This window comes from Rousettus aegyptiacus, unplaced genomic scaffold (assembly GCF_014176215.1).
Source record: "Rousettus aegyptiacus isolate mRouAeg1 unplaced genomic scaffold, mRouAeg1.p scaffold_m13_p_3, whole genome shotgun sequence".
In the NCBI taxonomy this organism is placed as follows: Eukaryota; Metazoa; Chordata; class Mammalia; order Chiroptera; family Pteropodidae; genus Rousettus; species Rousettus aegyptiacus.
Window position 1 is genome coordinate 145870801 of NW_023416306.1, and position 24503 is coordinate 145895303.

Below are 24503 nucleotides of genomic sequence, written 5' to 3' on the forward strand. Positions count from 1 at the left end.
CACACAGGCAGCCCTGGTCGAGCCCCTTCACTGCCCTCCCCCAACTCTTCCTGAGCAGTGGAGAAGTTTGGAGCAAATGTGGCCACACCTCCTCTTTTCCAGGAAAACGGAGCTCTTGTCCTCCTTTGACTCTTTTTAATTCTTCCCATTTCCTTTCGATAAAGGGGCGGTAGATGGTAAATGAGCGTTCTCTCCCATTATCACACCCCAAACTCCACCAACCAGCCTCGCCTGGGAAGTGAGCTGAAGGCTGTTCAGAGCTCACTCTCTCCTCCCACCCAGTGATTCATGTGTTCTCTCTCATAGGTAAGAGAAAGCCAGTGCTGTCCCCACTCAACCACGAGCAGACAGGGGCCCAGAAGCACAGCCCGCCCAAGCCCTGCTCTGCAGGGGAGACGTCACCGCAGCATTTCTCCTTCGGCCCCTCTGCCACCAACCCGAGGACCATCTCACCTGGCACCCGGCCCTCCACTAGAAGCCCCCTCAGCCCCGTGGACACTGAGACCTTCAACTGGCCTGATGTCCGAGAGCTCTGCTCCAAATACGCCTCCCACGACGAGGCGGCCCAGGCTGAGGGCAGCCGGTCCCGAGGTCCACCTGTCAACCGGAGCCGCTCGGTGCCGGAGAACATGGTAGAGCCTCCTGTGTCGGGCAAGGTGGGCCGCTGCTGCAGCCTGAAAGCCAAGAGGGGCCGGGCGGGCCCGGAGGCCGCTCAGTCCCAGCCTCCCGGGCCAGATGGAAAGGACGCCCTGTACGTCACTGCAGACCTCACCCTAGAGGACAACCGGCGGGTGATTGTCTTGGAGAAGGAGCCCCTGCCTGGCCCTGCTGTGGGGCTGGAGGAGGGCAGCAGGCAGGGACCGAGCTCACCAGCAGACGTGGTGGGGCAGGGCCAGGATTTGCAGGAGTCTGCAGAGTATCAGCTGAAGGAAGAAGGTCCTAGGGACCCAGTGGACCCAAGCCAGCAAGGCAGAGTGAGAAACCTAAGGGAGAAATTCCAGGCCTTGAACTCTATAGGTTGACTCTTGAATCCTGGGGGATAGGGCGGAACCTTGGCACACAGGAGCTCATCTTGCTCACAGGAGCCCCACTCAGAGCCCTCAGGAAGTCCATGCCCTGCAACAGTGCTCTGGTGTACTCAGCAAGTGCCCTCACCTGTTGTGAAAGTGTTGCTGCTGCCCCAGGCTCACGGTGACTTTCCACAGGCCCAGAGGAGCCCCTCCTCCCTGAGGCCCATGTGGCCACTTCCCTTGTATATAGTTCTTCCCTGATAAGAAGCCAAATATTTAAGCTCACCTCTTCCCAGGGAGAGCAAGCCCTGCTCAGGCCTCCAGCGTTGGCTGGACACTGCCAAACTGAGGAGCCCAGCCAGGGGAGCTGCAAGAAAGTGGCCTGGGGAGGCTTTGCCCTTTATCTGTGCCTTTTCTTAGGTTCCAAGCAGGAACGAGGTCCATAATTTATTGTTTTCCTTTCTACGGTGCATTTGTGTGTGTGCACGAGTATATGTTCTTCTGTCGATTCCCCTCCGGTGAAGAATGTAATGGACTTAGTTCAGGTACTTTTGTGGGTTGTCTTGCTGACCCCGTGGTTGTCGCTAATGTATACATACACATTTCATTACTTGCCAATGGTGCAATAACCACTGCTGACCAACCGACCTGTGTGTGGCCTCCTTACTGGGCCTGGCTGGGGTGGGGAGAGTCGATTGTAGCCAGTAGCCAGGGGTGTCGGGGAAGTGGACCGTGAAGGTTGCAGCTTCCACGTTCACTCGTTCACCGTCTATGCTCATGAAGCACGAGGCTCCAGGGTGCTCATGGGGGAGGCTGGGGTAGCAGGATGTGTAGGAGGGGACTTGATCTCTTGCTACTACTCTATGGACTTCTTTTTCTACCTGTAGCCTGGCATCTTGTCTCGGGGGCAGGGGCTTCATGCCAGCCTTTAGCTCTTTTCCTCAAGGGCTGAAGTTGGACTAAAAGCAGTGTGTGAAGGGGAATAAAATGGAAGACTTTTCTAATAGGTAGAAGTTTCCAGTGTCTGGAGCCTTTTACTTTCTCTCCCTCTCATCCCCAGGAGACATTCTAGAAGACGAGGATTCTAAACTTGGAACCTAGAAATGTCTTAAGGTGGCTGAGGAGTGCAAGTACATTTTTCTGGGATGGATCCTAAGTTTTTATCCAATTCTCAAAAAAGTATCTTTGATTCAAAAGGGCTGAGTGCCTCCCTATTTCTAGTTGGGTTTTCTGCCCTTTCTCTATGGTGGATAGACTTATTTTACTTTTTTTTTTTTTTTTTTTTCCTGGCTTGGGCCTGGGAGGAGTGGGGCTGCAGGACCCAGGTGGTAGAACTGTACCCAGTTTCCCCATAGGTCTGCTGGTTCAGGGCCGTGAGAGTGTGCTGACTAGGGGGACAGGCTCAGCCTGAAGATGGGTGTGCAGAGTCTGTTGAGGTCAAGGGAAGATTAAAGGCAAATGGAGACAGGGCAGAGCTAGTCTGTGCCCTGCCAACTGCCCCGAATGATCTGTGGCCACTTCCACAGTTGCTGAGGAGAGAGCTGGTTTCTACCAGGCAAGTCACCAGTTATGATGCTGAGTAGCCACAAACGTACTAGAGTGAGGGTCAGGATGCCCAGGTTTTGGTCCCGGCTTTGGCCCGGCCATTAACTAGCTGGGCCACCTAAACTCTTGCTTTTTTCTCATCTGTCAGTTGAAGGAGATGGATGCTTGGCTGTTTCTTAAACTCCCTGACAGGCTTTTCAGCAGGTGGGGCCTGGGAGGCACAGTGCTTTCCCCAGGGGACCCTTACACAACTATCTAGCTATGTCTGGGACTAGCTCAGTAGTTCTCACTGGCTGCCCATTAGAACCATGACCAGAGCCTTTTGGAAAATGACCCTGCCTACATTCTATCCACCCAGACCAAATGAAACCTTCCCCTTTGGAGATGAACCCTAGGCATGGCGATTCTAGTGATCCTGATGTCCAGCTACGGTCTCTGTCCTGAGCTCTGTGGGGAAAGGCCTTCAAGGCCCTCACGATGGTTGAATGCATGACCAAGCGAGCTTTTCTGAGTCTCAGGTGAGACACGGGACCTGCTTACTGGCAGAGTTATCCCATAAGACTCTTAGGGGTAAGTTAGAGAGTCTGTTCCTCAGTCTCTACAGTGGTCCTGTGGACACAGCTCCCTCCTTGGCCCAGTTCAAAGGGAAACGAGCCTTGCCAAATAAATGGAGAGAAATATGGAGTATTGGTTTATTAGAAAAAACTAGTAAATGGGTTTCCTCTGTTTGGTGGAAGCACATTTGAGCAGGAGGAGGACAGGGCCCACCCAGCTGGGCCCCAATTGCATGGTCTGTACCCGACAGGGTTGCAGTCCTCTGTAGCTGCCTCCTCCCTTGTGTCCCCCCTGAGCTTGTTTGTTCAAGGGGCCAAGCCATGTGGTCCTGGGTCTCTGCCCCCCTCCCACTGAAGGGAGGAGTAGGATCCAGGACCAGCCTCAGGGATGACACTTGCCCTCCAATAGGCCGGAAGGAATGGCGGTGTGGCGCAGAGCTGAGCCTTCCACAGGCCTCCCATTACGGGTGCTGGTGGGGGAAGGAAGCCCAAGAGGCCTCCACACCCCGCTCAGCCAGGGTCAGTTGAGGCCTGGGAAGGAGAGGGAAGGACTGCCTGACCACGCCCAGAAGGAGCTTCCTCGAAACTGCCCTGGGAGGAAGCCTGTTATGCTGGTGTGGACCGGAGCTGTGTCAACCGAGTTTGGGAATACTGTTAAAGAAAAGACTGCAGAGTAGAAAATGTAAGGAAGAAAAAAACCTTGCCAGGGCACCAGGGGCTTAGCCCCCGCGTGGCACAGTCTCCCAAAGCTGGGTGCCTACAGTGTTCGTCCAGTTGGTTGAGGGTCTTTGGGGGCCTGTGCGATGTGGGAGGGACATGTGGGGAGCTGGCAATAGATGGTGGGCCACATGTAGCTTGCTGGGGCAACAGTGGAGGGAGACTCTTGTCATAACCTGCTCTTCAACGAGGAACATGCTATCTGCCTTGGAGGCCATGCCCTCAGATGCACCAGAGACCTTTATTGTCAGGTGAGTGTAGTCACCTCACTGCTTCCTGCCTTAGTTTCCCCTGGTGTAGAAAAAGGCTGGTGAATGGTCTGTACTAGGTTCCCTGTAGGTACAAAGAGGACCACAGGGTTAGGTTCACAGAGGCCAGATGACCCTGGCTACAGAGGTGGGACCTCTGTCATGTTCCATCGGATAAGTGTCAACTTCGCCTTGACATAAGGATCATGATCCCCAGGCTGTGCCTGTTTAAGGGCTCCTCGGGAAGGTCTAGTAACTCTGCCTAGCCCCTGTGCTTTCTACCTGAGCCTCACCCACTTCTAATGGAATTATCTGTGTGTCGAAGTCTCCTTCCCATGGGGAAGGTGATAGAAACAGCAGCTGCAGGCCCCAGGACCTTTACGGTCTTCCCCGGAAAATGCCTACTGCACCCAACTTGACCGCTCTTTTGGACCTAACCCCAGTTCAGATGCTCGGCTGGAGCTGTATTGCTTTCGAAGAGTGGCAGAGACAATCCTTGTGGATCGAATGCTCTCTTCCTCGCAGAAGTCTGACCTTACCGGCACGGGGAAGGCTGTCCCTGTGGAACTAGGTTGCTGAGCCCCTTTTTGGCTGTGCTTGAGGACGGGGTATGTATGGGGTAGACGTTGGGTGCCTTCTGCACCCATGTGACTCCCTCAAGGCCCAAGGCCAGGACCTTTAGGAGAAGTTGGGCAAGGGATGCCACACCTTCATGGCTCTGGCCCCAGCATTTGTCTAAGCTGTCCAGGGTTATGTGAGTGCTAATACCCGGGTGTGGCTATGTTTGCCACCCCAGAGTGATAGGTCACGAACTTGGCTTTCTGTCCAGCCAGTACCCTCAGATGGTATCAGCTGCAGACAATACACATTGGGCATTTGGCTTTGGGATGCTTTACTCCAGGTGCTGGGCTGTCCATCCTATATCTGGGGACTGTACTGTCGTCTCCCTAAGGGGTCCTGCGTCTGAGTCTGATATTGCTGATGCAGCTGCTCCCGGGAGCGGGGATCCCGGAGTGGAGGGGCAGCGCAGGAGGCAGTGTCAGGGCCAGTCTACCTCCCTTCAGGTCTGAGCCCTGAGCTCGACGCTCTAACTGCAGTTTTCAAAGAACTGGCTAGAGAGCTTCCTGAGCTTCCTTTCTACCACTTACGGGGGTAGCAAAGGGTGCTGGAGGCAACAGGGGGCCCCTCACATGAGGACCCCCCTCTTTTTTGGTAGGAGGAGGGAGGGATGTGGCTCCTGAGGTGAGAGTCCCAGGTCTGAGGAAGCCCAACGGGGAACAGGCCCGGAGTGTCTCCTCAGTCCCCAGCAGCCTTCGCTCCAGGGCCAGGCGACCTGCAGGCTCCTTCCTCATGCCCCAGGGGCGGGTCAGGCATTTCAGTGTCCTCTTCCCTTTCCTTTTCCCTGGCTGCAACCGTGTGGGAGGTGACCAGTAAGACTTGCTTTGGGAGTGGGCAGCGTCTGAGGAACCCCATCGGCCTCCTTCTCCAGCTTTTATGGGGCTTGCGGGACTGGTGAGCCCTCAGCCCAAGAGGAGGGGAGAAGAGGGCATGTGCCTTGGAAATCTGTTCCCAGGCCTGGAGGCCTCAGGGCCCCGGCGGAGCTTGGAGCCCCTGTCCCTGGAGCCGCTCTGCGGGAAGGTGGGGAGCAGGCCTCAGGCCGGGCCGGGTGGACGAAGGCAGCTATTGCAGTGCAGCGTGGGCCCAGAGCCCGGCCCAGCGACTCAGAGCAGGCAGGCAGCAGGCAGCGGGCAGCTGGGCGGCGGGCGGGAGGAGGACCAGGCTGCAGCCGAAGTCACGGCCATGGGCGCTCCAGCCTGTCCCAGGCAGCCGAGGGAAGCACTGCGGCGCCTGCAGCCCAGCCCCACTGTGCAGCGCCGTGAGAGGCTACTTCTTTTTGGGGAAGAAGCTGAATCTCTTCTCCTTGTCTTTCTTGCTGAGGCTGGCATCAGGGCCGGTGATGGAGGGCAGGGGCAGGCTCTGAGCCTTGATGCGGATGCTCTGGGACTCGTTGATGGCGGTGCTCACACCCTGAAGCCAGGACAGCATCTCCTCCTGCAGAGCGGGAGGGTCAGAACCCCACACCTCCCAGGGCCCTGCGAAGGATGGGGGCTGGTACCCCAGGAGTGCCCATTCTGCAGGAGCCTCGAGGGCAAGTGTCTTGGGTCTCCTCCGCCTGCCCCTTTGTTAGCAGGGGTCTGGGCTAAGCTGCCCTGCACTTACCTCATCTTTGCCATGGAAGAGCCATTCGCTGCCATTGCTCAACCTAGGAAGACAGAGGGTTTCTTGCCATGTAGCCACCTCTGGAGCCCTCTGCCTGGGCAGAGGGCTGGCTCTGATCCCACAGTCCCCTCTCAGGCAGCACAGCACCTTCTGAGAGAGGTAAAAATCTGGACCATCAGCCTCCCTGGTTTCAAAAACCCCTAAGGGGCAACTCAGGCATGGAGCTGGTCCCATAGGGTGGGCCCCTATCCAGCCACTAATGCCAAATCAAGAGAAGGGGCAGCAGACAGGAGGGGCCTCACCTCAGCTTGAAGACATGCTTCTTCTTCTTGTAGTTGGCAGCAATTTCACAGATGGCATGTCTCAGGGCCAAGGGCTCCTCCCCGTGGTAGGGCGTCCCCAAGGCCAGGTTCTTGGCATCTTTGTAGAAGGTCAGCTCGCTATTCCTGAGCACACAGTACAGGTTGTTCCAGGACCTACGAAGATGCAGACAGGAAGATCACCCACAGTTCTGTTACAGCTTCTCTATTAAATTCCTAGAGCTGTACCTTTTTTTTTATTACGCCATTTTTACCCTGATAAATAGTGATACATTTACTGTAAAATAAAAAATTGGAAATGAAAATCATCTCCATGTAATTCCACTGCCAAAAGTTAACTATTATTTATATTTTCTATATTTCTAGTTTTTTTCTATTCACATATATAGCATATATCCAGCTTTATGTCCTACTTTTAAGCTTATCTCTATGTCATGAGTATTCCCCACATCCTCAAATATTTATTGAAAGTAATTTTGAATAGCTATATGGTACCCCATCATATATATATAAATAATCTCTCTACGGGTGGATCTTGTGATACTGGAAATTTAAGTAGTACAATTTAACAATGTGATAAACATTCCTGTGCATAAATGTTTGCCTATAACTTCGATCTTCTCTTGAGATGCATTTCTAGAAGTAGAATTATTGAGTCTAAGATCAACAGTATAAACTTAACTTTTCAAAAGGCATTTCCATATCCATTAGCATATTTGATTCTCACTACAGAACTGTGCAGTGAATAGTGCAGGGTTTTGTTGATGATATATGCCTCGTATATTGTACTAGGACTTTTTAAAGAAACATTTTGTGCAAATCAAGGCTCAGACGGTAGGTCGGGTGACAGCAACATGTTTATAAGCTAAGGTGTAGGCTGACCTGAGCTCCTTCACTGACAAATGGGAAGCATGTTACATTTTCACAGTCATGAAAGCTGAGCAACATTAAGCTTTTCTTCTCCTTCCTCTCTTCCTCCCTTTCGGGGGCAGGAATGTAGAGCTCTAGTAGGACACAGGGAGGAAGGACTGGAAGGTCATAGTGAGAATGCGACCGATACAAAGCTAGCTGCAGAGCCATTTTACAGAGCCCAGGTCTCTGACGCCCAGCTTGGGGATCTATCCTATAGCCCTCACCACCACCTTTGAGCTTACGGCCCAAATAAGGCAGTTGCTCAGGAGCTGGGTCTTGGAGTAAAATCCTTCCTTGAACAAATGACCTCTCTGTTTCTCCATCTGTAAAATGGAAATCTTGTCAAAAGGTGGTTGTGAAGATTTTGTCACTTCTAACATAATGCCTGGCACGTAGTAGGTGCTCAATAAGTGCTAGTTTTCTCTTTCCTGGTAGACTCTCCATATAAGCATTAAACCTCTTCAGGGCAGTGGGGCCCCGAATTCATTTTTTGAATTTGAATTAGCTTTGGCGTGGCCCTCAGGACAGGCTCTGTATTCTGCCAGTTGGCCTAGGAATACGACTGGCTTCAACCTCTTAATGCTGCCCTGTTTCTCTGGTACCTCGGACTGCTGCCTGAAGGCAGAGGCCCTCAGGGACCTCAGGTAGAGGCATCTCTGGAGAAAACAAACCCAAGGTCAGGAAAGGACACAACCTCTGGATGAGTCCCTCAGGGTCACAGAGCCACTGCATGACAGCGTGGGGAGGGACCTCGGAGGCATCCACACCAACCCCACTTTTCCTCTTCTCTGATTTTACGGTTGGAGAAACTGAGGCCCAGATTGGATAATAAGTGGGATTTGGTCAAGGATATGTTGTTAGTGCCAAGATTGACCTACCTGTCACCCAGTCTTGGGATAAGAATAACAAGTGTTCTCTGAATTCCTGCTCTGCCCCAGGCATGGTGTCTGCAAATGCAGGGGCTTCTACAAATGCAGGGGAGACTAACTTAGGCTGAGTAACTTGTACAAACAAGGGCAGAGGATTTAAGCTTGGAATGGGACCTGAAGATATGCTTTCCTCATCATGCTGAGTAGCCCGTGGGCTGCCCCAGAAGTGTGCCTAGGAGCTCTTCTTAAGACCAGAGGCAGAGGCCCCCTCTCCCCCAACACCTACCCACATTGCGGAGGCTGTGTTGGTGAGGTCCCTGGGAGCCGCCCAGCTCTCCCGCCCGCAGCCCCTTCCCCACACACCTGTTGGATGCCTTCTTGTTGGGCCCCTCCAGGTCATGCTTTCGGCCCAGGTAGCCCTCCATCTGCACACTGTGCCCGTGGTCCCGCTGGGCCAGCAGCGTTGCAGGCTCATCACCTTCGCTCAGCGGTGTGTCTAGGACCTTAAAGAGAGGCTCTGTGCTGGGCCTCTCGTCCTCACCGGATTTCTCCTGCCCTTGCTCACGCGGCCCTGGCGGGGGTGGTGGCGGCAGGTCCCGAGGCCACTGCCTCTCTTCTTCCCCCTGCTGAGGGGCACAGGAGAGGGGCACACCTCGCTGGGGGTTCTGTCCCATGGAAGGCTGCTCAGCAGAAGGGGGAAGCCAGCAGCCCCCCACCGGGCCTGCTTCCCTAGACTCTGCCCTCATCTCTGGCTTCCGCCACCCCTCCCACCCCCCACAATTAACAGCAATAGGTTAGAGTGAGCTAAGGGGTCCTGCGATTTCACAGGAAGGGATGAGCCATTCCCGATGCTGCTGGCAAAGCGCTGGCTCTCTGACTGGCTCCGGGCCCGAACCCTTGCTTCAGTCACATGCTGCAAATCTGGCTGAGTTCTACATGGGTTCTGGCAAGATCTCCTATGAAGAGAGGAGTCTGCTGCTAAGACAGGTTTGAAGAACACTTGTACTAGGATGTTGAACATGAACCATGCTCTACGACTCCCACACCACCTCAAAAAGGGAGAACTGAGCCGAACTGGTCCTTCCCTTATATGATGGGGATTTGCTGGAGCAGGGCATGTTTCCTGAGCCTGGCTGCCTTTTACAGTCACCTTGGGGGCTTTAACAAAACATGCCAGACCCACCCCTCAAGATGTTGCATTAACTGACCTTGGTATTAATCTTTTCACACTCTCTAATGTGTAGTAGGGGTTGACAGTCACCTGGAAGGAGCCACCGCTCTGGGGGAAGGCTGTGGCTTCCCCTCCCTGCACCTCCCTGTGGAGGGTGGGGTGCTCTCAGCTCCCCGCCCGAGCTGAGCTGAGAGGCATTTCCAGTGGAGCCACACGCTGTATGTCAGGTGCCCATGAGAAGAGGAAGCAGGCCTCCCATTCCCCAGCTGGGTACCTCCTTACACAGAGGCCTTGCTGAGCTGCCCTTGTTCCCGCTGAAGCAAAGGAAAGAGGGCAGGACAGATTGGGGCAGCAGCGGGCAGCCAGCCTCCCACTGCCAGGTGGGGCAAGAATGGGTAGGTCTCCTAGGTGCTAAATGAACTCCAAGGAAGGCAGCCTAGTTTGAATCACATGGTCAGAATGCTGTCTCAAAGGCCTGACTTGCTGGAGACCTTACAGCACTATGTGGGAAAGGTCCTTAGAGGCCCCCAAGCAGATAGCACTAAGGAGTGGGAAGGGAGGCTCAGTGGAAACGTTTGAAGGCAGTGCTTGGAAGAAAGGTAAACCTGGTCGTGTTCATATCCCATCATATTAGGACGGTTCAATAAACAGTTATAAGTTGGGGTTCCAGTAAGATTTCATTTAATATGACAAAAAGCTACCCTAGTTTATCGCCTTCAATCTATGAGAAAACCTATGCTTAGGTTAAGTGACCTATCCAAGATCACACAGCTTACAGATATTGCAGGCAATTAAGTGCATGCACTCCAGAGTTGGGCAGGCCTGAGTTTTTACCACATCTTTAAGGCTCTCATTCTTTCCTGTCTTAAAACCCCTTGATAGCTGTGGCCAGGCCATGCTCATCCTTATGCATCTTGCAGTATTTGTATCAAGAGTCTGCAGTGAGCCAGCACTGGCCACAAGGATCTGGAGGGCCCACAGGCCTGCCTGGATCGTCCTCTAGCAGGGAACAAGGGCAGGTGTGGCAGGGGTAGGGCTGGGATCCTGGGTTTGGGGTCCTTCTTTGGACCCAATCAGGCAAACCCTCTGACGTGGATATAAAGGTTGGGGAAGTGGATTATTACTGCAGAACGTGAAGCCTCTTTTCACCCCTTACCTTTCCAGTTGGCTTCGCCACTCCTGCTGGTGGGTCAGAGCCCTCCCTGAACCTGCCCTGGGGTCTCAGGGAAGATGCTGTGGCAGATGCTGGGAGTCAAGCCTGGCAGATCCTCACAGCCACGTTCACCCCCTCGCCCAGCCTCCTGAGACTCGTCTTAACTAGAGAACTATGGGTCTACATTTTCTTCCTATACTTTTACTTCCATTATTCCTTTCTGGAACTATCCTCTGAAAGACGGATTTTTTTTCAGGACTGCCTCCCAACTTAATCCCACCTTTCTTCTGCTTCCTCCGAATGGATGCCTGACCCACATTCCCTGGCAGGAACATTCAGAGGCCATGCTAGTGTGATCATAAGCTAAATGGTTAGTCATCAGCTGGCTTTGGAAAATGGGGGTTTTCTAACGTATGCAAAGATCTCAGCTGTGCTCTTGGCTGTTCACCGTAAATACACCCTGTTTCCTCTACCCTGAAGGCCAGAGAGTGAGGGTGGGAGGTGGGGGCGTTTGGTAGCTCTGTCCCCTCCCACGCCCAGGCCTGGAGGGCTTTTCTTCCTCCTGGGCTGGGGGAAGAGGTGCAGATGAGAAAGATGGGGGCGTGGCTTGGGCAGAAAGGCCCTCCTTTCCCAGGGCCCCGGGGTGAATAAGCTTTATGTCATCTTGTGAAAGCTGGGGAAGGGAGGGGAGGGACAGTTCTGCTCTGCCTCTGGCACCATGCCATGCTCTAATATTGGGGATTCTGCCTTGCCCGGCATGCAGAGGAGTCTGCGGACAGCAACAGGGTGCGGCTGAGGAGCCGAGGCCCGGGGCTGGCTACTCATGCGGCTGTCGACAGGCAGCTTCTGCCAAAGGCCTTAAATGCATGGGATGATCTAAGGCTCTGGCCTCCGTTCTAGGAAGCGGAGGCCTGCTGCTTTAGTACTCGGGTCACTAGGAAGATGCACAGATCACACCGACACTGCCGAGGGGTACCCAGCCTAGAAACCACCCAGAGGAGCTGGGGGACACTGAAGGCTGGAGGGCCCGCTGCCACCTCCTCCCCGCCCCCAGCTTTCTCTTATGGCACAACGCTTATTTACCCCTGGGGCCTAGGAAAGGAGGGCTCTTTTGCTCAAACCATGCCCCCATCTTTCTCATCTGCGTCTCTTCCCCCAGCCCGGGAGCAAGTTTTGGGTGTCAGGCTGGGGTGGTTAGGGAGTCTTAGACCGTAAGTGGGAGTGACTCGCCCGGGGTGGGGGGCTGGAATGGGGGGCGGGGTGCTGCCTGCAGTGCGGAGCCAGGTTCTCTGGTTTCATGGACAGGTGGGTGGGGGCGGGGCGAGATGTCCGACGTGATGGCACGTGCACTGGCTGCCGGGATCACGATGTCAGAAGGCAGGGGGCAGGTGGCATTGGCTGCTGGTTGGGAGGAAAGGTCACAGACAGGAAAACCTTTTATAGGATTGCAGTCAAACGGAGAGGCCCTAGCTCCTGATGGGTGGGCGATGGCCACCTCGGAGTCTTTGTAAGATCTTGTAAACTTGACTTTTTAGGATTCTGCCTTGCTAGGAAGCTGACTTGGGCTGGAATACCAGGCAGAGGGGTGAGGGGTCTCCTCCACAAAGGAGGTTCAAGAAAGGGAAGGGAAATGAGGCAGGTTGGGTACATTCCTTCTCTAGATTTGAGTTGAAGGTGTACTTCCAGGCCCAGCCAGCAGGTGGCACAGGGAAATAGCACACAGATAACTCTCCGGCTCCCACAAGAAAACCTGGCACGCGACCACAGAGTCTTTTGGAGGTTCTAGAAGATGGCTTGTGAACCCAGACACACTAACAAGAAATGAATGAGGGGATTTCTCTGTAAAGGAAATGCTGATAAGTGAGAACCAGGGCATAAGGATGAGCCCCAGAAAGAGGCAGTTTGACCTTAGCCATGTGATGGTCTTGCCCTTCAATATCATAGCAAGGACTGGGCCCAAAATACGTGTGCGGGGAGCCTCGGGGCGGGGGTGGAGAAGGGCGCTCCAGGAGGGTTGCTTTGGGAGGGGTTAGGCAATGGATGCTAGAATTCATATAGAAGATGTTCCTTTTAAGATATGAAGGTCTGCAGTGAGGGATGGAGAAAAAAATAGAGACTTAAGTAATTACCTACTAGATGCCAGATGTTCTACCTCCGTTTTCTCTTCCAATCCTCACACTTTCTTTGTGAGTCCAGTATTACCCTTACCCTGATTCCTGAGGTGATGGAAATTGGGGGTCGGGGAGAATGAGTAACTTGCCCACAGTCACACATCTAGTGAGTGGAAGATTGAGGATCAAGAACTGTCTGGTCCCACGCTCTGCTCTTCCTACTAAATTCTGCTGCAAGGGATGGTGGTGGTACTTCTGCTCCAGAGAAGAGTACCTGTCTGATGGGGTCCACGGTCTCAACGAGACGAGCTCAGCTTACGTAAGACATGTGGCTCATGGGCTGAGGCAGCATCATCAAGTTAGAGCCACACTGGGAGGGGCCAGGAAGGCTGCTTAGAGCCATATAAGAGCTACTGCTGATGCCTTAGACAACTGAAGAGCTGCTGGGGGGCCGGCCGGAGGGTGGGGGAAGCTGGCGCACGCTGTAACAGCAGCCAAGAGCTGTGCCCTCCCCCAGCCCCTGATGCCTGGGCTCCTCCTCAGGGTGAGGGGTGAAATGGGCTGTTGGCAGACCGGTTGGGAAGGTTGTTCAGAAGACAGCTGTTTGCAAGAAAAGAAAAAGAGATGGTTTGCTGAGTTGGGAGCAGCCAAAGAGATGAAGAGATGGGAACTCAGGGTGGGCAGAGACATGCGTCTAAGGAGAGAAGGAAGTTGCTGAACAGGGGAAAGTGCGGGAGGAGCTGAGGGTGGAGCAGGCAGTGGGATGCCCCACGACTGGCGACTGGCGGCCGGGGTGGCAAGGGGCTCTCATGGAGAGTGGATCAACACTGTGCCCAGCGGCTGGCTCTCTGAGATGACCACTGGTGAACTAGAAAGACGACGGGAGGGAACAGAGCAGAAGTGAGGGGTGATGGAGGGGAAAGTGTGCGGGGTCCCCTCGGACAGAGAGGAGGAGACCTGGTCCACCGGCATCGCGGGTGAGAGAGCGAGGCTTCCTCGGGCTGTCGTCACCGTTCCCACCACGGTGTGGGCTCTTCAAGCCTGTGCCCTGGAGAAGCTGGTGGCTTGCTTGATCAGCATTAGAGAGACTAAAAAGAGTTAGAAGATGCTGACTCTCCCGATCAGATCCATCACCCATCAGATTCCATTTCTGAGATGCCTCCAGTGGTCCCCGAGTCTGTCTGGAGCTCGCATAGTACCTGGGATGCTCTGAAACAGAGCTTAGAAGACAGACCTTGGGAGGGAGCCTTTGGAGCAGTGAGGCCAAAAAGATCACATCTGACTAGAGGACAGACAGCTACGCACACTGACTCAGTGGTAGATCCAAGTCTAGAAAGAGCCTACTGCAGGTTTCTCTGGGAAGCCTAAAGTACCGGGGCTCTGGGCCAGACTACAGGCAGACACACCCCTGCCACGCTGAGTCAGGCATCCTGGGGAGACAAGGACACACCCAGGTTTATGGAAAGACTGAAGTTCTTTCTAGCTGGGACTGCTCGTTATGAGCGAACACACGATTCGCATTCACTGCAAAAAGCCTGAAACAGCAGCTGAGTTCGGCCTACACAGGGGGAGGGGAGGAGGACTGGGAAAGCTTGCTCAGGCAAGAAGAAACACAGCTGCTGCCTCCACACCCACATCCCTTCCATCCAAAGACGTCAGAGCCCAGCCTCTGGCTGCTGATTAAAGCTCCAGACTGCCTGCTGGTGAGGCCGCTGATGGGGGCGGAGAGTTGCCCAGGTTGCCAAGGGGATGGCAGCAGCTAGAGCCAGCCGGGAACTAGCTGAAAGGTGTCTTGGCTGCAACCCAGTGCCCGCTCAGCCTCTGGGGCGGTATCCCTCACATTCTCCAGAGCTGATTACTCTCCTGAAGCCACGGCGACCTCTAAGACCATGGCGGGCAGAGGCCAGGGACCTAGGAGTCTCAACTTCCCCTGTTCCCCTATAATGACAAGGCCAGTCCTCTCCCCCAGGGAGCCAGCTGCAGGCAGTCTTGGAAGGTCAGGGTAAGAGTTGTCCATGAGCGCTTGAGTTAAGAGACTCTTCCCTGACAACCCAAAGAAGGGGGCTGATAATGAAGGTCACCCAGATAGTTGCCTCATGCCCCAGGGTCCCTGTGAACTACAGAAAGGATCTAGCTTTGAGGCTTGAAGGCAAGCAGGGCACGATCACCCAAAACAGGACCCCTGAAGACAGAGTCTCTCTTGTCACAGCCCCGAGGAGCAACAGTCCCTTTCAGGGATGTCACTTGCGTTGTCACAGCATCCCCTTTGGGAGGGTTCCTAACACAGGCCCAGTTTCCCACCACAGAGCCAGAAACAGGCACAATGCACAGAGGATGTCCCAAGGCTACTGGCTAGGGGCCCTTAGGCCTGGGGTGACTCGGATCCTTGGCAATACCATTTCTGCTCTGTGAAATCAACCTCAATGTCTCAGTAGTCAACATCCAACCACAAATGTCACACTGAGGTTTCTGAGGCATTCAAAGCTGGAAGATGAGGACCTTAGCAGGATGCCCCAGGCTTTCCCAGAGCCACGCCCAGGATGAGGGGGAGACCCATAAGGCAAGGGTGTTGGGGTGAGGGTGCCCCAGGCACCGGGAATGAGGGAAATGCCCCAGACTGTTTCCAGGCCCCCCATTTCAGTACCTGGGGCCACCTCAGGGCACTGACCTCTGCAGGAGCCAAGGTTCGGCCCTCCTGCCTTCCCCAAACACCCCAGCCCTCCAGTCCTTCCATCCGCAGCCTCACACCTGCCGGCACCTGACAAACATGAGCCAGGTTCCCTAGACCTGTGGGGACGAGAGTCAGATGGGGAAAACCACTCCTCTCCTGCCCTTCCCTTTATTCAGGCACATTGCTGACATTCAGGAATGTTCTGGACTTTCTGTAATCCCGAACATAAGGCTTTATAAGGACGAAGACACCGAAGATTAGGCGGCTTGTCTAAAATGATGCTGGAAGGTTCCTACAGAATTCAAGACTAGACCCAATGTCCTGACTTGCACCCCAGGAGTTTGGCCCATTGTGATATCTTGCTTCTGCCTGACAGACCACAAACACACACACATACACACACACACTTACCTGTATGAATGGATTGGTTTTTACCAGAATACTCTAATGTGGAAAGGTAAGAGATGGGAGAGGTAATGCATGACACAATATGTTTGAGGAAAATGGTGATGCGTGGAATGGCACTCCAGCCCTGTGTGTACACACACGTGTGTGTGTGCGCGTGCACACACTTGCAAGGGGAAAACTGGGGTGGGGTCTGCAGGGTGGCCGCCCTGTTGTGCGTTGCAGTCTAGACGGGCTCAGGTGCCTGGTTCACTCCCGTCTGCTGCCCCAAGCAGGAAGCTGGCATGCACTAGTGATGAGTTTCACATGAAGCAACACCGCGTGGATCTATTCTATAGGGCACTGACACCAGACCACATACACGGGACAGGAGAAGAGCCACCGTAACGCAGGCCTACCGGAAAGAAGGGGCAGCAGGCGGCCGGCCCTTCCTGGGAAAGGCCTGCGCTTTCTGTAAAGGCTTCCCAGCCTGCGTGGGACCCATTCTCTCTTCTCATTTCAAAGGCCAGTTGGGTATCACGCCCTCCCTCGGAGTTTATGGATCCTCATGAAAACTCAACACAGGGCTGAGACAGAAGCAGCAGCAGGAGATATTCCCATGAGGCCTCGGGCCTGGTGTTCACTGATTCGCCATCTGGGTTCTTCCAGGTACCGAGCACGAGCCGGGTTTCCCATCTGGTGGGGTGGCTGGCTCTCTGAGAAGGGTCTCAAATGTGGGCTCACTCCCTCCTTCCAGAGAGAGACTCAGGTCCAAGCATGTTTTATTCCCCCCAAGATCCACTGACATTCAGATGTTGGATGGAGGTGGCTCTGATACACATGTAATTACACTTGCACAGACGTACATGACACAAATGATGGATGGAGTGATGCAGGTGGTCACAAAGGAGCCCGCAGACCTGGGACACCACTGCACACAGACACACAGGGATGCACAGCCGAAGCGCAGGTAGTATAGGAGGCAGGGACGGTCCCAGCCTCAGTGTCCACAGTCTGTGCCAGCCCCCCGAGTTCTCTCTCCTTCTGGTGGGGGCTGTCACTGGGAAAAAGGGGCTGGGACCAAGTCCACCAGAGACGCCACATGCGATGATGGGAGCTTGCTTCAGAGGGAACGTCTGGGAGAGACCCTCCGGCCGGAGCCCTCTGCTGGACATAAAGGGCTGGTGCAGCTCAGAAAGGGAGGCCTCCGGACAGGCGGGAGGCCCAGGGGGAGCTGAGAGTGAGTGTGTGTTGTGTGTCTCACAGAAGTGTGGGAATGGCTGAAGTATGCGCCAGACAGGGATTCTACACGGGAAATGCTCAGTGTATGTACTTTTTTTTTCTGCGGTGGTTGGTATACCAGACATTTCTACCTAGAATACCAATTTCCCTAAAACCCAAAGGTTCAGGCGAGCTCAGCTGGGCATATGGAGAGGTAGGGTGCATGCAGTGGTGAAGCCATGCAAGGCACATGCTGACTTTTTGCTTTTTCCTCAGTTAGTCCCTCCACAGAGTATTTCCCCCAAACCTGGGTTACAGCCTCCCAGGCCCCCTACACAGGCCCCCTGGGTCTTTTTAGCTAAGGGACTCTTTCAGAAAAGGCCCTAAAGCCATGTGCTCAGGCCACTGGCAGCTGGTCTTAGTCCCTTCCCCAACCCCCAGTCACATACCCTCCTCCTCTATATGTTGGGGGCCTGGCCCTGTGATCCAGAAGCCCTGGGGCTCTCCTGCACTCCTGCAGGGCTCCTTCACGTCTGCTCTCGCCCCAGAACCAGTTCCGTAGCCAAACTCACTGACCCACGGGATTCAAGGCAGGAAGGTACAAAGCTGGGGGGCGCTCTGCTTAGGAGCGAGGAGTCCGCTAGAGGCGTGGGTGTCCTGAAACACAGGTGGCTGAGCTGCCAAGACCGGGCAATCTATTCGAGTGTGAGTGAGTGAGTGTGTGTGTGTGTGTGTGGGGGGGGATACCATATTAAGAATGGAGTGTGAGAGGAAATGGGAAAAAGGATGGTGTATAAAAATGAATCATCCCTGCATACACTGTTTGCCCTGACGTAGATGGTGATATATTTATATAAGAAAATTTATTAGACTAGATAAAACCAAACTAATAGAGTCATGTCAAGGGGCTGGCATGTCGGTCTCTTTTGGGTTGAAGGGAGGAAGGGAGTTAGTCAAGAATTAAGAAAATCTAAGTGAAAAATGCAGACTGATCTGAAGGAGTCTGGGTGCGGGGCGGCAAGGGCCTGTCCACGCCTTCAGCCCTGGCCAAGCCTAGAAGGGATGACCAGGTTCTGGAAGCAGCGACTCCAAGGAACTAGATAATCGGGACAGGAAACTGACCGGGGACGTTCTCTCGGTGGCCGCTTGATAGAGACCTCGGGGACCCTCCCCTGCTGTCTCGCCTTCTTCCTCTTGAGGCCTGCAGAAGACAGCCCCTCTTTAGAAACAAGCACCTACCCCAAAGCCTGGCTCCCCACCCCCTCTAGGGAGCACACACCAAGTGTTTCCCCTCCCAGGGCTCCCCGCAGCCTGGCAGGCACTCAGCAAGGAGCTGTTTAATCAGCCTGGACACAGTTCCACACAGAACTGCCTCTGGGGCTTGTGTTCAGGTGGCTCCCAGAGTGGGGGAGGCGACTCTGCAGCAGCCACTGCTCCCTACCCGGTTCTGCCTGCACCAGGTCATCGGGCCACCCGTGATTTGGGGTTAACAAAAGCTCCTCTTTGTCTGCAAGCTCCAGACACTCCAGATTCCTCTAACTTGTGGCCCAGGGGTGAGAGGTCACATGTATGAGGAGCTGTTTCTGATTCAAAGCACCCACTCTCCTCGTCCCCACTCACCCTCCTCCATCTGCTGCTCCCCACACTTACCCAGTCTCCTCTGCTGGTGGTTCCTCCAGGATCTGATGTTCTTTTAGCTCAAGCTGGGAAGGGAAAAGGCCGAGGGGGTCTGAGCAGCCACAGAGGGGAGCCTGCTCCCAGACACCCTTCTCTAAAGGTGCCTCCCCATGCCCACCATATCCTGGTGTGTGTTCATTTTGGAATTATCCCCCTTTGTCTTTTGGTTCAAAAGTCAGTACTTTCTACCACTCCTATTTCCTTTCCGCTCTCCCCTCTTGCCAAGGCTTTTACACTGTCCATAGGTCCCTAATAACTGGCTCCGAGTTCTTGACTTGAGGTCCCGCTAAGGCAAGGCTGTCTGCCACCCCAGGACCCTGCTCACCGCGGTAGGCCTCTTCAGGGCGTCAAAGCGCTCCGCCCAGCTGGCTGTGGATTTCTCAAAAGCTTCGTGCCTCTTGATGAGCTTCTCCACGCTGTCCACTGTGTGTCCAAAGTCCTGGCTGGCCAGATAGGGCTCCTGGGCAATGAGCCATGCCTCGGCCACGGAGGCGTCCCGAGAGAACTGGCACACTTCCAGCACTGTCACGGAGAACAAGACAGAGGCCCAGGGGTCTGTCAGCACCCAGCGGTCCACTCCCACTGGGACCTTGGGGGCTGCTCAGCAGACCGACGTGGAGCAGGTGCTCAGGCAGGAGACCCACGTGGTGTCGCTGAGCCATGTAGGCACTCTGCTCATTGGCGACCTGTTGCCCAAGGCTACTCCTTCCCCACACTGGGCCCCCACAGCGTCTCCATTGGTAATGACATTTTAAAAACACATTAATTAGAACAAACTCCATTTTGAAAGCTAGATGTAGTTTAGACGTCTCTTTTTGAGGAGACATCTTCTGCCCTAAACACATTTTCCCAGCCCTTGGCCGTCTCACAAAATCATGCGCCAGCCACCGTGGGCCAGCCTAGGTCTTCCTGGACCGTAGAGCCTGAGTGATAGGGTTTCTCCACCTTCCCATTCTCCAGCTGCGGAGGACAAAGCTCCATCTGTGCCCGACACACCTCAGATCAAACATCTGGGACACACTACGGCCTTACCCTGACCCCTCCCCAGGCCACGCTCTGTAGGGATCCCAGCCCGGCACCAGGTGGGAGGTGAGGGGGACCAAGGACAAGCAGAGAGTGGGGCACTGGCTTGTTAGGAGGGCTCCTGGCAGCATGTCCGCGTAGGCCTCCCGTGGGGACCCCTGAGGCCCTTGGCCCTGGAGCTTTGATGGGAAGTGGCGCTGTGGGGCTCTTCTCCAGGCAGGGGTGGAAATCCGCCCCTTTGTGAACTCATGCTCCCTGGCCCCAGGCCCCCCGGGGTCCCTGGCCCCAGCCTGCACTCACAGATGCAGAGCTGGTCCCAGCGGGCCGTCCACTTCTCATCCATCTCCTTCGCTCTGGACACCACCTGCTGCAGTTTCTCTCTGATCTGCAGGGAGGAAGAAAGGGCAGCTCAGGCTTTGGGAACCCTCCCTCCATGTGAGGCAACGTTCAGAGAGGTGCTGCAAAGAATGCTGGGCTTGGTCACGTGAACCTGCCACTTGCCAGCTGTGCAGCCTTGGGCAAGTTACTTAACCTCTCTGAGGCACATGTAGAAGTGGGTGTCATCAGTTCCAAAGCACGTACACATGTGGGCATTAGATATTTTATGAGCCTGCTCTTTCTACGAAGCAGCCAGCCCCTTGAATGGGTTTGGTGGGTGGGGCTCTAGTCACCAATGCTCCAAGTGGGGGAAGACGAGCCTCCTTGGAAAAATCCCTCCCAGGAAGATGTCTGGTCCCCCAAGAGTGGGGGCAAGGACAGAGAGAAGGCCCGTCTGCGTCCCACTGCCCCTCTCACCTCCTCGGAGGCCTGGTGCTGCCGCTGCAGCAGGGACTTGCCGAGCTCCAGGCAGGCGCTGAAGTTCTTGCTCCGGGTTTCGATCTCTGCCTTGATGCCCTGGTGATACTTCATGAGCAGCTCCACCGAGGAGACATCTCTGGGGGGAAAAGGGGGCAGGAGGGTGGCGGAGGGGAACGAGTTTGGAGGAGGAGGAAATGCTTGGCGACTCTGGCCTGCCTGATGCCGAGTACGGATGAGAGGGGCTGCTCTCCGCCGGCCTGGGAATCTGAGCCCAGTCCCTTCTCTGCCAGCCTGGCCCCAGCAGGAACACTGACGTCCTAGCGTCTTCTGCTGATTAGTGGCCAGGGTATGGGTGGGGGTGCAGGGACCCCGGAGAAGTGTGGGAATGTTATTTGGCAATAAAAAAGAATGAAGTACTGACACATGCTACAGTATGAACGACACTTGACAACATGCTGACTGAAGAAGCCAGTCAAGAAAGGCCACATACGTAATTCTATTTATATAAAAAGTCTAGAGGATCAGAACATAGAATAGTGGCTATCAGGAGTGAGGGAGAAGGGGGCATGAGTGATGGCTGCTAAGGGGTACAGGGTTTCTTTCTGGGGTGCTGAAAGTCTTGTAAACTTATACTGTGATGGTGGTACAACTGTGAAACATGAAAAACTATTGAATGGTATACTTTAAATGCTGAATGGTACGGTATGAGTTATATCTCGATAAAGATGTGAAATATTAAAGCTCACCCGTCAGGACAAGCACCCTAAGGGCAGAGGGACAGAGATGGGCCGGCGATAGTTGCTAACACAACACAGAATGTCAGGAGCCCTGATCCCTGCTGAGGCTCTCACTGCCCTTGTTCCTGCCCACCCCCACCCCTCATTCCCCGCCCCCCTCCCCTCGTCCCATGGGCAAGGAGTTCCTTCCTGAGTTTTAGGGGAATGGCCCCCCCATATCCCAGCACTGGGGGAAGAGTAAACAGTGAACTGTGTATTTTCACTAATAACCGTGGTCACAGCCCTCACCGACAGACGTCTTTCTCGACACACTCGGGGTTCCTTCTACTCTGAAACGGTCAGTACTCCCAGCAGAAGCCAAGCCACTCGGTTTCTGCCTGGACCTAGCCCTCAGGTGCCCCTTGGGGACTCTGCATCCACAGTCCAGCACTGCCCCTCGGGAAGGCTCCCCACTGCAGCCCTTATCTGCCAGCCTCTGGGTCTAAGTGGCCCAGGAGCGGGGCTGCCTCGAGGTCATTGCCTCACCTGGGCCTCTCTTGGGTCTCGATCTGCCGGATGATGTTCTCCAGCCAGGAGAGGAGGTCTCGGGCCATGCTGAAGAAACGGAATTTGTCCGCCGTGTCTACCAGCTGGGTGCGGCGCCCAGCACAGGCATCAAGCAGTGCCTGCCACGCGGCAGACACCTCCTGCTCCTTGTTCTGGATGGCGTCTGCCTTCTCCCCAGCGTATGCTGTCTGCAGGCGGGTGGCCACGTCCTGGAACTGCTGTACCTGTGATCAGACAGCACTGGAGGTTGTTTCCTAGAAAGACGCATCTCAGCGCAGGCCCCTCCCCTACCTTGGGCTTTGATCCTCTTAAAGCGCAGTGAGAGAGACCCTATGCCCTTTGATCTCAGAAGTACGATAATAAGCGTAGCTGTGTACCAGGCACTGTTCTAAACACTTCATGTTTATTACTCTTCATTTTAACAATAACCCTGTGAATGAGGTACTAACATCATCCTAGTTTTGGAGATACGGAAACTGCAAACTGCATCTCAGGGGGCCAAGTGATAGGCCTGAGGTCGGTCACACCAGAAAAGGGAGACAGCTGGGGTTGCAGGTGCGCCCGAGTCCCCGACCACTCTGCATGATGCCTCTCCAGGGAAGGGGCTGCACCGACCGCGTGTCTGAGGCCAGCTCCAGGGCAATGAAGCCTCATTTCTGAGACCTCCCTGGGGCTGTACCTGCCTCAAGGGCTCTGGTGCCTGGAGGTACAAGAGCCACATTCCAGGCCTCACGTCCAGTGGGAGGATAAATCCCTAGCATGTCTGTCTTCTGGGTGAAGCAGAGGCCCTGAGCCCTGTTGGGTGGGGCAGCGCTACACAGCCAGCCCGCCTCTCCTGCTCCATGGGAAGCCCTGTGGCCCCTGGCAGCGGGGGCCACCTCAATCCCTTCAATCACACTGACCTCTGAGGAACCCTATGGACCTTGGGGGGCACCCCGGTAAAAAAAGGAGGGGGTCTAAGCAGAGGCCCCTCCAGTCCCTGTGAGGAAAGGCTGGACAGCCCCACGGCTGTGGGCGGAGTCTCCTGCCAGGAGCTGCATCCTGGCTCCAGGGCTTACCTGTGTGCTCCCGTCCCCTTATTTACCCTCCCTATACCGTGCTCTCCGCATCCATCAAATGCAGATGATGACAGTACCTTCCTCAGAGGGCGGCTCTGAGGATTCAGTGACTACATATTCTGTTTAGAACAGTCCTTGGTGCCAGAAGAGCATTACATGTGTGTTTGCTAATAATACTGTGCAATACTTTGCACAATCGGAAAGAGTACCTTTGTTAAGGTATTTTACACATGGGGCTTTTGTGAAGATTCAGTTTAAGGAACTAGGAGCTAACGGAGTCTGAAAGCCAGGCGCTCTGCCTGCCTGTCCCATTGCTTCCCTGAGAAGGTAAAACCTCCTGGAGCCTGTTCTAGAGGTCCCCCCTGTTCTAGAGAGCTCCCCTGTGGGAGCCAGGAGAGAACCTGACACTGAGGGCTTCCGGGAAGCTGGCCATGGGGACGGGGTGGCAGGGGCAGCAGGCACCTGTGTGCCCAGCTGTTGCAGCTCCCGCTCGAAGGCCGTGTGCACCCGGTGGAAGGACTCGGCGGTGCTGGCGTCCAGCCCCACGTCCTCGGGCAGCTCCCGGTGCTTCTCGTCGATGAGGCCCAGGATCTCGGTGCTTGTGTAGAAGTAGCGGTGCAGGTCGTAGGAGGCGGCCAGCAGCTGCATGCGTGTGTCGATGAGCTCCAGCAGGTCTGCCCACATCTCGTTCAGCCCGTCCTTCCACTCGGCGATGGTGGCCGCCTCTCCGTGGCCCGCGTCGATGAGCCGCTCGATGATGGCATTCACGCTGTCCACCCGCTCCTGTCCAATCGACCCGGTCTCCCGGGCGAAGTCCCGGAACTTATCCCGGAGCAGCTGGATGGAGGGCAGAGAGAAATCCAGTTGCTGGGGCTCAGGGGCAGGTGGCGGCATTGCCCTGGCTGCAGACGCCCTGGGCGGCAGCCACGACCCCTGGGGCCTGCACCGGCACACTTTCCCCAGGGGGGCCCCAGTGCGCATCACTGCACCCGCGTCTCTGTGCAGTGCCCTGCAGCTGGCAGGGGCTGTGCGTGTATCTGGAATGGCGTCTCCTGCATCTGCTGCCTTCGAGGAAAACAAAGAAAGGAGTCGCTGTACTCACAGAAACGTGGTCAAAGTCTTGCCCCATTTCCGGGGATGAGGCCACCAGTTCCTTCTCCGTAATCCACTGCTCCAAGTCATCGGTCTCTCGCTTTAGCTGAAACAGGTGGTACATGTTCTCCAGCTTCCGCTTGCGTTCCTCTGCCATGTCCCTCAGCCCCGCATACTGCTTGTCCACTTGCCCCTGAAGTCTGATGATCTGCTCCCTGGAATTCAAAACAAGAACGTGCTCAGAGACAGTGACAGAGAACCCAGAGCAGCCAGCTCAGGGGAGCTGACCTACTCCCTCCCAGCCCTGTGATGGGGAGTGCAGCTTAGGAGAAATGGCAGTGACTCCTCCAGAGGAAGAGTTAGGGAGAGAAGGAACTGTCCCTTAGACAATGATGCTTCAGGGGATGACAGAAATGTATCCCCATTGGAGGCGAAGGCCTCCTCATTACTGCCCCTCACTCTGAGA

The 24503-nt window shown here is 55.0% G+C and overlaps 2 protein-coding genes across 13 annotated transcripts in view; one reads left to right on the forward strand and one right to left on the reverse strand.

Annotated features, from left to right (window-relative positions):
- The window catches only part of PLEKHG3 (pleckstrin homology and RhoGEF domain containing G3), a 62068-nt gene extending 60052 nt beyond the window's left edge, over nt 1-2016 (forward strand). For all 11 annotated transcript variants that reach the window (XM_036218377.1, XM_036218380.1, XM_036218378.1 and 8 more), the window contains one exon: nt 307-2016. In XM_036218377.1, the coding sequence (XP_036074270.1) occupies nt 307-1022 (716 nt within the window). In that variant the 3' untranslated portion in view covers nt 1023-2016. The remainder of the gene's footprint in view (nt 1-306) is intronic.
- A 1047-nt stretch (nt 2017-3063) lies between these two features.
- Nucleotides 3064-24503, reverse strand: part of SPTB (spectrin beta, erythrocytic) — a 107300-nt gene continuing 85860 nt past the window's right edge. Inside the window, exons 25-36 of one of the 2 annotated variants that reach the window (XM_016141737.2) lie at nt 24048-24252; nt 23408-23782; nt 21867-22111; nt 20602-20740; nt 20107-20191; nt 19109-19305; nt 18757-18809; nt 18229-18307; nt 8759-9018; nt 6597-6770; nt 6295-6337; nt 3064-6126 (exon numbers count right to left, since the gene is read on the reverse strand). In XM_016141737.2, coding sequence (XP_015997223.2) covers nt 5959-6126; nt 6295-6337; nt 6597-6770; nt 8759-9018; nt 18229-18307; nt 18757-18809; nt 19109-19305; nt 20107-20191; nt 20602-20740; nt 21867-22111; nt 23408-23782; nt 24048-24252 — 2023 coding nt within the window. In that variant the 3' untranslated portion in view covers nt 3064-5958. Of the gene's footprint in view, nt 6127-6294; nt 6338-6596; nt 6771-8758; nt 9022-18228; nt 18308-18756; nt 18810-19108; nt 19306-20106; nt 20192-20601; nt 20741-21866; nt 22112-23407; nt 23783-24047; nt 24253-24503 lie in introns of both variants that reach the window. The other variant, XM_016141736.2, reaches the window with a different exon arrangement.